Genomic DNA, 16,072 nt, shown 5'->3' on the forward strand with positions numbered 1-16,072 from the left:
TATGTAGAAAAAACATTTAAAGCTTTGTCTATGGCCAAATTGCTGATTCTTCAAATCAGCATTGAATCTTCAGATTTGGATTTGGCCGAATTGAATTGGGACAGCGATATGAATCAATGAATCAAATCACTGTCCCCCGAACTGGGCCGAATCTGAATGCGAATCGAATATGGCCCTCTTCGCCCACCCCTACTGTGTATTAGAGATATTTCATCACAGAAACCATAAGTTACAGAGTATCTTCCCATAAGTAAAAGGATGGAATAGTGTGTAATTAGATCCATTTTATGTTTTTAAGCATCAACTCCTTATGAAATTGTGTTATTTTTTAAGAGTTAGAATGTAAGTATACTTTCCAAATGTTCATGAAGTTCCCAGCTCTAATTGTGGATTGAAGGTTAATACAAACACTGCATTTGTGCTTACACATATTAATTACTGAGGGCTTTCTTTGTAAATTAGAGGAGGCCTTTGCCAGCTGAAAGCAGGACCATTGATATAAAGGAGAACAGTCAGGTGACTGAAACAAGGGCCTGGACTCAGAACTAAGTTCTGATTCCAGTTCTCAAAGCTGCACTTTTTTATGATCTTTGCTAGTTCCCAGAAGGGTTGACCTAAGACCCACTAAAGTCAATGTGGATGATTCCTGTGACATCAGTGGGTTTCAGGTCAGGACAAAAAAAATATTTTCTACTTCAGCAGAGTATTGTGAGACTTAATGCATTAACATCTGTAAAGCATCTATGAAAACCTTATCTGAAAGGAGTTTGGGATGCAAGTATTATTATTACTGGTTGTGAGCAGATTCTTCCATTTGTGCCTCTGTCACCCCAAAAGAAGTCCACCTATGTAGGGATACTTACCTGCACTTGCCCTTTACCATCCCTTGTTTTTTGTTCTCCCTCTTAGTTGACCTACCCATTATTTAACCTTATCACCCTCTTGCTTTCTCATTTTGGCAAGGGTTAGTCCTGGTCCTTTCCCTCTCAGCTGCTCTTCCAGGTGTGATAAATGACAAGGCACTAACTTGTTTGATTAAGCCAGAACCTCCTTGCTGCAGGTGCTGTTTCTGTTTCCTGTTTTCCAATGCACCAAGCACTTTGGTTCTTAAAGTAACCCTTTCCCTTAGCATTACTTAACCAAGCCCATCAGTTGCAGAAACCACTTGGAAACATATCTCTTCCCACCGCAAGTGAACATTCTGGGCCAGATCTTAAAGAGCAACAAATACCCAGGTGCCACCTAGCTTTAAATGTTATGCCATTCTGTGGGCTAAATAAGCAGGCAAAACATCTTTGTATAGACACTGGATCATAAAAGTTGAAAATAGCAACCCACTAGGGTGCAGATCCTAATTCCTTAGACTCAACAAGAGTTCAGCATCTCTCTCTTCATATATGTCACTCCCTACAAGTGTAGCACATAAATCAGTGGATGTCCTAAAAAACTGTAATATCCTGCTCTTGAACTTTGCTGCCACTACAGTATGTTGCTGATTATTCTCTATCATTGTTTTTGTAGAAATTATATAGGAGAGAAATCAAGCCACCTTTTAAACCAGCAGTGGGACGGCCAGAAGACACCTTTCATTTTGACCCGGAGTTCACATCACGAACCCCCACAGGTTAGCATTGAAGTAAACTAGAACAGCAGTGATAGATCTTTTCCATGAATAGATCCACCTCAACTACAGTAAGCAGTTCTGGGTCCTTTGTGTGGGGCAGTAGATCTTGTATCATCAAACCATAATCTATAGGTGCCCTGCACTTAGGAATAAACCCATGACTTCACCAACCTGTCACTGGATATGCCCTGCAAAAAGGAAAGACCTCTGATATTTCTGTGATAAAACAAAAATATCTATTTTTACTGCCTGATTTTTGCTTAACTACTTTTAATGTAGTGACATCAAGTTCAAGGGGCTTTGCAGCTGTTCAAGTTAGTACACAGTGGTGGTGGACGGGTCATTTTCGACCTAGAGGGATGTGGGCAGTGGAGTTCCCCAGGGCCCAGTCCTCGGGCCTGTACTATTCAACATCTTTATCAGCGACTTGGAGGTGGGCGTGGAAAGCACGCTGTCCAAATTCGCTGATGACACAAAGATGTGGGGAGAAGTGGGGACACTGAAGTGGAGGGACAGAATCCATCTAGATCTAGACAGGTTACAGGGGTGGGCAGATGAGAACAGAATGGAATTCAACACAGACAAGTGCAAGGTATTGCATGTAGGAAGAAGGAACCTGCAACACACCTGTAGGCTAGGGAATGCCCTTCTCAACAACACAGTGGCTGAAAGGGATCTTGGAGTCATTGTTGACTCCAGGATGGACATGAGCCGCCAATGCGAGGAAGCGGTCAGTAGGGCTAACCGCACCTTGTCGTGCATCTACAGATGCATCACAAGCAGGTCCTGGGAGGTGATCCTTCCCCTCTATGGGGCGCTGGTCAGGCCACAGTTGGAGTACTGCATCCAGTTCTGGGTGCCGCACTTCAAGAGGGATGTGGCTAACCTTGAGTGGGTCCAGAGGAGGGCCACTCTAATGGTCAAGGGGGCAGCAAGCCAGGCCCTAAAAGGCCTGAATCTATTCAGCCTCCACAAGAGAAGACTCAGAGAGGATCTGGTGGCCATCTATAAACTCACCAAGGAGGACCAGCAAAAAATAGGTGAGGCTCTGTTCCTCTGGGCACCACCTGGGATAACAAGGAATAATAGCCACAAATTGATTGAGAGTAGGTTCAGGCTTGATATCAAGAGGCATTACTTTACGGTTAGGGCTGCCAGGCTCTGGAATTGACTCCCAATTGTGCTCTCCCCTACCTTGGGGGTCTTCAAGAGGAGGTTGGATAGTTATTTGGCTGGGGTATTATGATCCCAGCACTCGTTCCTGCCCAGGGCAGGGCGTTGGACTTGATGATCTGTTCAGGTCCCTTCCAACCATAGAAACTATGTTACAACTATGCTGTGTTATGTTACAACTGTATTACATAGGTATGCTATTTAATTGTAAATCTCTTAAAACACTGAACTTGATACATAGTAAGAATGATGAAAGGTCCAATTTTCTGGAGTCAATAGAAGTCATGATAACAGAGGATTTGGCACATAACATCCAAATGGTTAATGACCAGTAAATGCTCCACATGGTACTGTTAGCCTTATTTTTATTTATAATTTCCATTTCATAAAAGCAATAATGCATGCCAAGTTGCACATTTGGGGGCAATTGTACTAGCGGCGCAGCCTTGCGAGCAAAAAATCAGAGTATCAGTAACTACCTATTATTGAACACCAATCCCAGCTCTAGCCCTGGCTTCCTGCATATTGACTGGTCACTTAAGCATTAGAAAAATATGACTTCTGGCCTCAAACATCAGCCATCTAACTGGCCCAAAATACAATAGGAGTTATGACATTTTAGTGAATCGGTTTTGATTAAATTAAAAGCAATTGGAAATGGGCCTCATATAACATTCCCCACAGTTTTGTATTTTGCCTTTTTGAAAACTAATCCAGGTATTCCCCAACAGCTGGATTCAACCCCTACCTTTTCTGGCAAAAGAAAGAGATGTAACACACTTATTATGTTAGGGTGTGCAAAATACTGCAAGAGAGAAACTGTTCTCTACCATTGTGGTATTTGTGCCTATGGTATAAGGAGGCCTTAATGTAAGAAAGAATCTGGCTCAATGATTTTAACATGGCTTAAATACTTAAGTGGGCTTTAGGGTATTTTAATGTCACTTTAAGACCTGTTTACACTTCAAGTGCTCCATGAAGGGTCTTCAGAGTCAGCCCCATCCAAAATAATCTTTGTTCCAGTGACATCTCTTGGCTTACAAATTCTTTTGAATGGCAATACTGTATTAGGTTAAGAAAAAGAAAAGGAAAACTGTTAATGGTCCCATACTTCTACATGCTCTGGGTCTGGGTCAGTAAATAATTAGCTTCTTAGTTGTGGTACGTTGTGTTCCTCTTTGCTCATAACATTTAACTTTCACCTTCCATTTGCTGTGGATCATTATAATATGCGTATTTTAATTTTAAGTGATTTATTATATCCTACCTAGAGGTGGAATTATATTGCAGAAGCCTAGTGTGTTTTTCAGTTGCTATTCATATTTTATAATTTCTTCAGGATGATGGTGTATGCGTAAGAGGTCACCCAGACCTTTGATGCATATGCCTAGGCAAGAGTTTCTGGAGGAGTGGAGGCTTCCCAGACCTTCCATCCTCCCTTTAGGCCACTGGGACACAATCCAAAGGTCAGACTGGGTCCAGACACTTTGTCCCTCCATGGCTGTAGTTGTATAAGTATCTGGGAATTGAACCCAGGTCTCCTGTGTGGAAAACAAGGATTCTACCACTGAACCACAATTGTAAAATAACTGGTTGTTGCTGAATAAGTGACTTATGCTGGGAAACATAATCAATATGAGCTTGTTTAGGATTGAAGAGAAGTGAATTTGAAAAGTTCAGTTAGCATTCAGTACTGTGCTTAAATACAGTAGTTTAGGGTTTGAAGAGTGCCACCTTCAAACGCAATCCTTTGCTAGGTATGCTCAGCTTGTGGAAAAGGCACATAAGAGGAAACATGATTTCAGACTTCAAATACTTGAAGGGCTGCCATAAAGAAGAGGAAAGCACCTTTTTTCTTTTGCTTCAGAGAAGAGAATAGCTTGAAGTTGCAGCAAATAAGTTGATTTTGGATATCTGGAAAAACTTCACGGTTAGAATAGTGAGGCAGTGGAATAGACTGCCTAAGGAAGTTGTAGACTCTTCATTACTGGAGGTGTTTAAGAAGAGTTTGGAAAGCCACTGCTCAGGGATAATCTAGGTGTAGCTATGCCTATGTTCTGCTTTGGGTATTTCTCATGTTTCCGGGCCCCCTCTTAGGGAAGGAGTTGGTTACCCCGCTCCCCCTCCCCTTTCTGCTACTTGTGCCAGAATGTTTTTAAGCCTTTCCCAGAGGCATTGGGTGTTGGCTACAGCCAATACTCAGGACTTTGACTGGGGTTTGCCAATACTCCTGCTGGGACCAAAGGCAGAGGGTCTCTCCCCTCCACTTAGGGTCAGACTGAGCACCATATTTGGGGTCAGGAAGGAATTTTACCCCACGGTCAGGTTGGTATGGACTATGAGGATTTTTGCTTTCCTCTGTAGTTGGGGGCATGGCCCTCTACCTGGGATTTCTTGAGCATATATTGACAACATTTCATAGAAGCAAGACATTGGCTGCCATGGTTCCCCTCCTTTACCTGTGGCAGGTTAGGGTGTTAGGTCTGTGTTTGTCAGGATTGATGGTAGTCTTAGACAGAGGTTGGTATGGTTTGGATAGGGATGATCCTGTCTCAGGCAGGGGGTTGGACTAGATGCCTTATGGAGGTCCCTTCCAGCCCTACTTCTCTCCGGTTCTGTGATTACATGACAGTTTTATATAACATTATATTGCAGTGCAGTTGAAGAAACTGGGTAATAGAATTCCTTCAGGGGAGGAAACAGAATATAATATGTATGTATGTACATATGTATGTATGTATGTATATGTACACATATAAACACACCTACATACTATAGAATATGCATTATACACACACAATATAATATATAAGGCTATATACTATATATGTGTAGATAGATAGATAGTATATAATATATAAATCACATGAGATATATTTATATAGCATTTATACATATAAATGAAAAAGAGAAATCTGATGAAATTTGATATAATAAGACACTAGTAACATCCAATATTAAAAAGAAGCACCTTGAGGCTGAGATCTTCAAAAGGGCCTAAGGGAGTTAGGTGCTCAATCTCCAATTGAAGATTCCTCAGCTCTGTGGGGATCTGAGCCAGATATTAGATCAGATGTAAGGAAAAAATTCCTTACATCTTGAGTGTCCAGGGTCTGGAATAGACTCCCCCAAGAAGTGGTACAATTGCCTACTCTGGATATCTTCAAAAAAATGTCTGAATGTTCACCTTGCTGGGGTCATCTAACCCCAGCAGTCTTTTCTGCCCAAGTGCAGCGGGGCTGGACCTCATGATCTTGAGAAGTCCCTTTCAGCCCCTAACATCTATGAATCTATTAACACAGCCTAAATAGGAAGATGATGTAATGAACTTAAAATAGGATTTAACTTCTGAACACCTAGCCTTAAATTTGGCTCCAGTCACAAATGGAAATGTCATTTGCAGTCTTAATGGATGATGCTTGCCTGTATTACAGAACAGGCAAATTTCTGAGCTCTGCCAGTTATTTCCTCAGTGACCTTGCCACTTTATCTCTCTGTCTCAGTTTTCCCTTCTATAAAACTAAAATGATGATTTCCTTTACCTCAAAACAGTATACCAAAGCTGACTGAGCAATAGTGTCAACAGAACTTTGAGATACTTTTATGAATAATGTTGTACCGAGACAGAGTGTTGTTACTTTTACCATTTGACAGTTGAATGTGCAAGATCATTTTGCCCTCAGTAGAATTAAATGCTGCTGGATTTGTTCAGAGTACAAAAATAAGTTGGTTGGAAAACATAACTATCATGTTTTAACTGCCCTGTTGAAACATGGTTGCATTTTGTGTAGACAGTTCAAAATTATGTTTATATAGAAATTGACTAATTTTAGGCAGCTTTTATGCTTGGAAACAAAATTGTTAATCCTTGTTGATCACTGATTATTAATAGAGAAATTGGGTCTAAGTGATGAAGTTGTAAAGACAAAGTTGTTTGGGTGAATCTGATATCTTTTATTAGACCAGCTTAAATAGTTCGAAAAAAACATTTTTAAGCAAGCTTTTGGGTTCAAAAACCCTTCGTCAGGCTGAGGAAGTTTCTGCAGTTGGTGTGTGCTCTTCCTGGATGGAATGAAAAGTAATTTTTTTCCAACTATTTAAGTTGGTCTCATAAAATATATCAGATTCACCCAAAGAACCTTGTCTGCCTGTATCCTTAGACCAACATGGCTACAACCTATACCCCTGTATGAAGCTGTAAATACCTTCTCATCAGAGATCTGTGATAAAGGTGGGAGCAGGATCCAAGCTTCCCTAAAGCACAAACGTATATGCCCAAATGTTTTCTAAGAGCATTTCATGTGCCACCCTTGGTGCTTCCACATCTGAATCCACCAGATCCCCACCAAGCTAGGAACCAGTTGTGTAGGTTAGGAGATGGGTTTATCCCTGTTTCAAAGCATGTTTTCTTTCCCTTGAATAATTGGGTGTGAAAAGCTGATTGCAATCCATGTGCCTTTCAGAGGGCTGATTAAACAAGAGGCCTGCAGACTCCTGCCTGTGTGTTTATAAGGACAGCACTCTCCAGTACACCGAGAGCTGAACAACCAGCACAGATCGTTTTAATGAACCACTGTGCTCTTTCTCTCACTCTAAGGAGGGGGTGATTCACTGCATGCCTTTGTTAGTTGTGTCAAAGCCAAGGCTGATCCCCTGATGAGGTACAGAGCCAGCTGCAGTCTTGGCTGTGCTAACCTTCGGCTGTCAGGCAGATTACTTCCCTTTACTATGTTCTTCATATGCAGGCCTCAGAAGAGCTGCTCTGAGCACCTTTTCCTCAGATCATTATTCTTACTGCATTTTATAAGAAATATTTGAGTTACCTGGTAGTTCCAGGACCATGAACTGCACTCTTTCGCTGCAGGTCTTCCCTGCTGGTGCCAATTAACACTAGTATTAATGTTAATGGAGGAAGTACAGGTTGTGTGTATCATTCAAATGGGCTGTATTTTATTTGCTCAAGTGAAACAGTTTTCTGTATGTTTTCTCCTAAGAGAGGTTTTTCTAAGAGAGTTCTAGTTCCTTAACCTTGTCTTTTTAGAAAGACACTGACTGTAATTTGGAACAAATAAAATATAAACAGGCTTGGATACCACAGACTGTATAACTCATATCTGTCTAACACAAAGATATGGTTGGTTCCAGGAAATATTATGGAGTCCCCTATTATTTGCTTATGAAAATATCTTGATAAAATGTGTACATAAAAACAATTATGTGTTGATTTTTTAAGTGGTAACTATAATATAAATCCTTTCCTTGCTACAGCAGCATGTTTTGTTTCTGCTGGATGTTGGGTTGGCTATCAGGGAATGCTGTTTGGGCAAAGGATACTAAGGACAGAATGATTTAATGCTGTTATGACCCACATCACTTCCTACCATGGGTTTTGCAGTAAGAGACTAGGGCTTTGGGGAAGGAAACTTTCCTAAGGTTTCTTTCACTGTTTCTGCCCATTTGGTCCATCTGGGGAAAACCCCACATGCCACCCTTGCTGCTCCTACATCTAAACCCCCCAGATCCCCACCAAACTAGGAACCAGTTATGTAGAGGCATCAGGCTTCTGTCACTGTCCAAGACCTTTGTTTCACTAGTGTCCCACTAAATACAGCTCCATTCATGCTATACCACCAATAATTCCCTTTGGCCATGGCAACTCCTGTGGCCTAGATATTCAGGGAGCTCCACTAAAAAGATTATACAGGTTTAAGCTTTATTATTTTTTATCTAGGGACTCTCCACAGGGGCAAACAGAAAATTATGTCCTGGTCTACCTCTTCCTTCTTCTAGCCTGGTGACTCCTTTGCCCCTTTTCTGCATAGGCCCTTGTGCTTTGAAGTGCCTTGGGTGGGAATGATGTTGGAGTAACTCTGTGCAGCAACCTGTCTGTGCAAGAGAAAGGATATCCATGCATGAAGGCTCCCTCCTATGCTTAGACCTAGGGGTTGGGGAGGGTAATTCATGCATATCAGAGTCTTGAAATGAGGGTGGATTGTGACTTTTGGTTTAATGGGGTTTACAGATGGACAGTTGCAGGGAGCCTCACAGCTGCAAGTTACTGACTTTCTAATTTGTAGTTGTCCAACTCATGTAGTCCCCTCCACCTTTCCTCCACAGATTCCCCTGGTGTTCCTCCAAGTGCCAATGCTCATCATCTTTTTCGAGGATTCAGCTTTATTGCATCCAACTTGATCCAGGAACCTGCACAACAAGATCTGCACAAAGCCCCAGTTCATCCGATTGTGCAGGTACTAACATGTGGTGTGTCACTTCACATTTGATAAGCTGAGTACATTCATGTGTGTTACATTCATCTGTATCAGCATGATGCTACCTCAAAGTTATGTACTCCTAGAATTATCACATATAGCTAGCAATAAGTGGAAAGCGAGCGGAGATTGTCCTCTGTTTTTGTTTTCATGTTCACATCTCCTTTTCACTAGCAAACAGCTGTCCAACTTATTAGCAGCCGGGGGCTATAGCCACCTCCCCCCACCCCCTTCACAGCTGCAAGCTCCCTCAGCACCATGAAGGCAAGAGGTTACCTACCCCCCATTACTGCACCATGTGTGCAGTCAGACAGCGCCCCCATTGCTGCAGCATGGAGGGCTGTCCCCAGGGTACAGCGAATCAGGATGACCGCCCTGGGCCCTGCACTTTGGGGGGTTCTGGAGAGCTGGGCAGAGCAGCTGTGGCCCCTCCTGTGGGGCCTGCCTGGTGCTGGCAACTTTGCCCCATGCCACAGAAGAAGTCTAGAGAGCGCCCGCCGTGGGCATGGGGGAAACCCCAACCCATGCCCTGCCTTTGCAGGGATCCCACAGGCCCCACACCATGTTAAGGGGGCCCCTCACAGGCTGATTTGCCCCAGGCGGAGCAGCCACGGCCCCTCCCGCAGGGCCCGCCTTGTACTGGCGCCTCCACCCCACACAATGGAAGAAGTATGGAGACCCCCCTGCCCTGGGTGCAGAGGAGACCCCCCTGCCCTGGGTGCAGAGGAGACCCCAGAGGTTAAGGGGGCCCCACACAGGATGATTTCCCCCAGGTCCCTCCTAGGGTCAGCCCTGGCAGCACACATGGGGAGGCAACTCTCCCAACTGCTGCACTGCTCAGGCAAACAAGAGGGCAGCCTCTCCCCTCACCTCCTTGGCTGCAGGCTCCCCCACTGTACCACGTTCTGGACTCTCCCAGCACTTCCGCCTGCACTGAGCCATGTCACCCTGCCCTGTGCTGCCCTGGGTGGGGACAAGAAGTTAAAGCCTAAGAAGAGTAGGGGAACTTGGAGGCCATTCCTGCAGCATCAGCTGGAGCAAATTTGCAGCGTGGGGAACACTTTCTTGTTCCTGCACATGCCTCTTGCAGCATCCCAAAGGTGTTTGAGATGCTGTAAGAGGCACTCGTGGGCTTGTCTGGACGCGTCCCTTGGGTCTATCCCATCCAGCCCCATGGATTTGTACATGTCCAGCTTTTCTAAATAGTCCCTAACCTGTTCGTTTACCACAGTTGTTTGCTCGCCTCCTTCCCAGACTGTGCTGCCAGGTGTAGTAATCTGGAAGCTGACCTTGCCTGTGAAGACTGAGGTGAAAAAGGCATAAAGTATGTCAGCCTTTTTCACATCATCTATCACTAGGTTGCTTCCCCACTTCAGTAAGGGGCCCACACTTTCCCCAACCTTCCTCTTATTGCTGACATGCTTCGCTGCCGCTACTACAGCTTCAGGATGAGGCCACTACTGTTACATGGCATGGACTCCCTGGGGAACCACCATTCTTGCATCCCTTCTACACCAACACCTGGGCTGATGGCCCATTTGTCCACCCTTAGGTACTCTACTGAATGGAAACCCTATCTTGTAAAGTTTTTCCCCAGCTCTTGTTAAATATTTATATGTATATATATATTTTATATTATGTTCAACTTAAGAAAGAAATAACTTTTCTACCTTAGAAATCAGATCTGAATAAAACATGCCTGGAAAGCCCTGGCCCAAATCATTGGCTGGTATAAGTTGATTTAGCTCGGTGGGGACCAACCTTTTTGGCAGGCATGCCACAAATTAAGTCCCATGCTCTTCTGAGTGCCACCCCAATCCCCTTTTCATGTTTGATGTGCTGTTCTGCTTTCTGCTCCTTGCGTGATCTGCTGTTCTGTTGTCTGTTTCTTACCCTATTTGCCACTGTGCCGGCTGTCCTCTCCATGATCTGCTGCTTGCCACACATAGAGTCTGTCTGTGCCACTTGTAGCATACATGCCACAGGTTGGCCACCCCTGGTATACCTGATTTGACACATGTGGAACTACACTGATATCTACACCAGACAAGGATCCAGCCTGGAAAGTATTATAAAAACATTTCCGTTGTCATGAGAAATAGCTGTAGGCTGGGTTGTTTGAAAACTGCCTAGAAGTTTTAGACCCCCACTTCCCACTAATATCTAATGGGAATTTGCTATCCAAATTCTATAGCTGGCTTGGGAAATCCTAGAGATTGTTTCTAGATACACAGCTGTATGTTACTTGGGAAAGAAACTGAGAAGGAAGAACTCCAGTTTTGATAGCAGCCAAAAAGCTATTGTTTTACTGAACTGAATTTAAACAATATAATGCCTAAGGAAAGTGGATTTTGGAAGCTGGATAGAGAGGATAAAGTGCACCAAACTTTTTAAAATGGTTGTCCTAGATTATCCTGTTACATGCAACTAGAAGATTTGTCTTCTGATTATTCTTGTTTTACTTGTCTTTCTCTACAGCAGTTACATGGGAACAATGTTCACTTTACAGATGGATATGAGATCAAGGAGGACATAGGAGTTGGCTCCTATTCAGTATGCAAGAGGTGTGTGCACAAAGCAACAGAAGCTGAGTTTGCAGTGAAGGTAAGAAATCACCCTGCCAGATGCAAATATGTGGTCAAGGCTGCTCCATGACCCTGGGCATCATTTTGCCCAATTAATTTTGTTGTGGGGATTTTTTTCCAGAGGGATATATTAGAAGATGATATTAAGGTTCATTCTTCTACTTTAATTTCATCAAGTAAAAGGGACCACTCAGTCATGTACATTCATATTTACTGTATGGTTAGTCATTTCAGCCACTCTCCTTGTCACATGTCTGAATGAAATATTTTAACAGAATATAAACTGAAGTAGCTCTAAATAAAGGATAATTCATTGTAAAATACAGCCCCTATAAACACAACATATCTTTGCTTATCTTTCTCTGTGGTCCATTTAACTCTAATGGGCTCCTGTCCTCATTAGAGATGTTTGCACAGTGAAATACACCGCACTATCATGGACACCTGTGAATAATCAGGTTTCCTTTTTTTAATTGGCATTCAGTAGACTTATTATTGCACAGGGGAAAACAATGGAGTGATTCAACAGAGGATCAAAATACTGACTCAGAGGAACTTTGTTGCACATTTAAGAAAAATGTAGGGACTTTAAGCTTTGTAGAGCAGTAGTGTAACAATAGAGTCACAGTACACAGCTGCAGCAAAGAAAGCTAGCAAGGTGTTAGGGTGTACACGTAAGGGAATTCATTTCTAATATGACATAAAAGTCCTTCTGTATAATTCCTCAGAAAGGTCACACTTGGAGTATTAGGTTGCAGCATCTGTTGCCTGTATTAAATAAAGGATATCCAGGTGTTAGAGATAGTATAAGATGAGGCCAACAAGCCTGACTAATGGTATAAAAGGTTTGTCTTTGGAGGAAAGGTTCCAAATATTAAACATTTTTAGCCTCTGGAGAAAAAAATGGATACTATGTAAAAGCTCATATTGCTCCAGAGCTTCGGAGCCGCTTCAGCTGGATCGAAGTGGGAAACCGATCTGGAGCTCCAGATCGGATCGCAGGCATCCAAAGCAGCCAGATCCAAAGCCAGATCGAATAGCTGCCTATTCGCACAGGCCTAATGAAAATCATTCTTCTTAGATTTTTTTGCAGTTATTGATTAAGATTGACCTTCTCTGTGCTTCCTAACACAGTGAGTTCATAAGGAAAAATATACTATTATATTCTATAATAATAATGGTTATAATATACTAATGTTCCAGATATCTGGTGCTACCTCATTAAAAGGCTATTTGTTACAGTGGTATGTTGGCATTTTACGAAGCGCCATGACATCCCACCACTGGAATGATAAATCAACAGTGACGGAGTTAAAAAATATGTCTGTGAAATCATTGTGGGAAAATGCAAATGATGCCACTGAATGAATAATTTCTCCCAGTTGTACAGAGAATAAAACACGCCATGCCGCATAATCACTGTTAGGGTTTACTTAATGTAGCTGTGTAGGAATATATTGAGTCAGCAAAGAACTGAGACAGAATAACTGAGTCAGAGCTACAACTAGAAAATCCACCCTGAAAAGTGAAAACCTCCCTATCCCAGAAGCAGGACTTATTTGCTAAGATGTATAGCATTTCTTCCCTTTTCCCCAGTCTTGTTGAGATGCCTTCTCTGTCCTTATTTATCCTGGTGGGACCAAGTTTGGAAAGGTTTCTGGGTGTGTAAGGAAAATTCTATCCCTTGTCTTTATTCTATCTCATTCCAAAGTTAGTTCATTTCTTTGCAAAATGACTTCCAGAGGTATAATATTTGGCACCGAGTTTTAAAATATAAATAAATATCGCTCACTTCTCTGAGGTCACTTGGGGAGACACTGGCAAAATTAAGGGATGTGGGGGGAAAAAAGCACCCCTCATTTTATAGATTTCTGCTTTGCTTCAGATTCTTCTTTTAAAATATCAATCATGCTTACAAAGGTGGATAAAGTAGATGCACAGTGATATTAAACAGCAAAGAGCACTCTTTATTTTTAAGCATGCCTGTAACTGAGGTCAGAAGCAAAGGAAAATCAGATCAAACTGTTTAAATTAGTTCAATGCTTGGAGAAAATAAGTCTCTTAAATAAAAAGCAATGCTGGAGCAAGTGAGAGGAATGTTGTATTGAAGAAAAACAACTGATATGAAATCCTAAATAACAGATTGAGTGCTATGTTTTGGGGAAGAAAGGAAATACCATAGTCTGGAGCAAATGGCAAATCAGATGTCAGAAAATGTGCAGGAGATTTGATACAGTTCATGGTCTTGGAGAAAAGGTTTATTTTCTTTAAAAACTGTTCCTGGTTTTAAGCTTGGATCCGCACATACCATACAGAGCTAGTTTCTCCAATGTGCCAGTCATTCTCTGGCACAAACTGAAATAAAACTGCCAAGGAGCTAGCTGTATCTCCCTGATTCTAGGAACTTGGTTCTGGCCCCTGAGGTCCATTAGCAGAGAATAGTCAAAGCAGAGTGGTGCTGCAGCTGTGACCTCCTCTGTCCCAACAGGCCAACTATAGCAGAGGCTGCCAGGGTTAGTGGTATAGGAGCCAGCTAGGCAACTCAATGCCAAATACGGACTGTCCGATACCAAAGATAGCTCCTGTTAGCAACATCTGATGGCTCTTCAGTCCTTTCATGGGAATGGAGCCAGGGAGAGTGGCTGGACCACGGGAGAGAATCTGTCTGAAAAAGGATAAGGTAGAAATGGTCCCAAGTTAGGCCCTTAGATCTTGAGAACTTAAAGCAGGAACCATGGCTGAATTCCATGCCTTTCTCCTGCCTCTACAAGTTATCAAACGAATTTCCTGATTCCAGACATTCCCAGTACATGAGAAGGTCTGGGTTAAAAGCCAAACTTTGCTGCCTGGACACGTCTCTGGATAAATGAGATTTCTGTTTAGATAAAACACTGATGGAAGCACTATGATTCCAGCCATCCCCTTAAATTTTAATATATGTTTTCACATTTTTTCTCTGTTTTATATATGTTTTTATATATTTTATACAATATAAGTAGAGAAGCCATCAATAGAGGAAAGTCATTAACCCACCAGAATGACAGCTATTATTGCAAAGTTCATGTAGACGAGCAGCCAAAAGCATTTATTGAATTGGTTGCTGAGTGAATTGTATTAGGTCCAACTTGTGTGGGAATTATTGTTAGCTTCTTTTCTCCCTTCCATTAATGTTCATAGTCATGATTTGCTGGTTTTCAGATCTAAGTAGATATGTAAGCATTTTTATTTAAAGGCTAGAGAATACACAATAAGATTTAGATCACTACACAGTTTTCTCCTTATAACCCGCAGCCATATCAGGGATTCATTACTAAGTGCAAAAAGCAATGAACAACTTCAAAGATAAATGTAGTCTCCTAAGACTGTCTAGAGGCTGGTGCACTTGTTTGGGATTTTTTTAAACAAAATTGATATTTAAATGCCTGTTTACTGAAGCAGAAAAAGGCAAAATTCTGCCCAGAGGTTCCCAAGTCTCCTTGATAGTCAAAGTGTTGGTATTATCTGGACATTTTCTCTCTCTGACACTGGGAGGTGTCTCATCAGAATGAAGCAGACTTATAAACTCTTCAAGGGAGAGATCACATCTATTTTTATCTGTCTGTGAAGCTCCTATCTTACATAAAGTCATTGAATGAATGAATGAATGAATGAATGAATGATCTAGTAGGAAATATTACAACAAAAATTCACTAGGCAAGCTTGAGTTGGTTCTGATTGGCCCTTATCCTGCCAGCTCAGTGGTGGAGGTAGAGGCCTGTCCACATGGCAAGCCCTACTGGCTTCAAGGAAGTTCTGCCCAGGGGTCAGGAGTCCATTTGTGTGTGGAATGATATAAGATTCTCCTGAGCAGGGACTGGACCAGCCCGCCCCCTGGAACCCCCTCAGGCCCTGGGAGAGGCACACCCAGGCCTAGGGTCAGTGAGGATCTAGTCAGGGAACTTCTGGAGGGACTGGACATATTTAAACCAGCTGGTCCTGATGACCTCCACCCCAGAGTGCTGAAGAAATTAGCAGAAGTCATTGCGGGACCCCTGGCACGGCTTTACAAGCACTTGTGGTGCTCTGGTATAGTGCCAGAGGACTGGAAAAGGGCCAATGTGGTTCCCATTTTCAAAAAAGGGAGGAAGGAGGACCCAGGGAACTATAGGCCAGTTAGTCTTACCTTGATCCTGGCTAAGCTTTTTGAGAGAATTATCCTGGCACATGTCCGCGAGGGGCCAGCAGGGGAGGTTATGCTTAGGGGCAACCAACATGGGTTCATTAGAGGCAGGTCCTGTCAGACCAACCTGGTGGCCTTCTATGACCAGGTCACAAAATCCTTAGACGCAGGGGTAGCAGTGGATGTAGTCTTTCTAGATTTCAGGAAGGCCTTCGACACTGTCTCTCACCCCATTCTCATTAAAAAACTAGGGGACTGTGGC

The 16,072-nt window shown here is 42.7% G+C and overlaps 1 protein-coding gene across 5 annotated transcripts in view; it reads left to right on the forward strand.

The window, feature by feature from the left end:
* The window catches only part of RPS6KA2 (ribosomal protein S6 kinase A2), a 460,482-nt gene that overhangs the window by 408,546 nt on the left and 35,864 nt on the right, over positions 1 to 16,072 (forward strand). For all 5 annotated transcript variants that reach the window (XM_014525104.2, XM_025216519.1, XM_025216520.1 and 2 more), the window contains exons 12-14: positions 1,522 to 1,624; positions 8,915 to 9,045; positions 11,545 to 11,670. In XM_014525104.2, the coding sequence (XP_014380590.1) occupies positions 1,522 to 1,624; positions 8,915 to 9,045; positions 11,545 to 11,670 (360 nt within the window). The remainder of the gene's footprint in view (positions 1 to 1,521; positions 1,625 to 8,914; positions 9,046 to 11,544; positions 11,671 to 16,072) is intronic.

The sequence above is a fragment of the Alligator sinensis genome, unplaced genomic scaffold (assembly GCF_000455745.1).
Source record: "Alligator sinensis unplaced genomic scaffold, ASM45574v1 scaffold832_2, whole genome shotgun sequence".
Lineage (NCBI taxonomy): Eukaryota > Metazoa > Chordata > Crocodylia > Alligatoridae > Alligator > Alligator sinensis.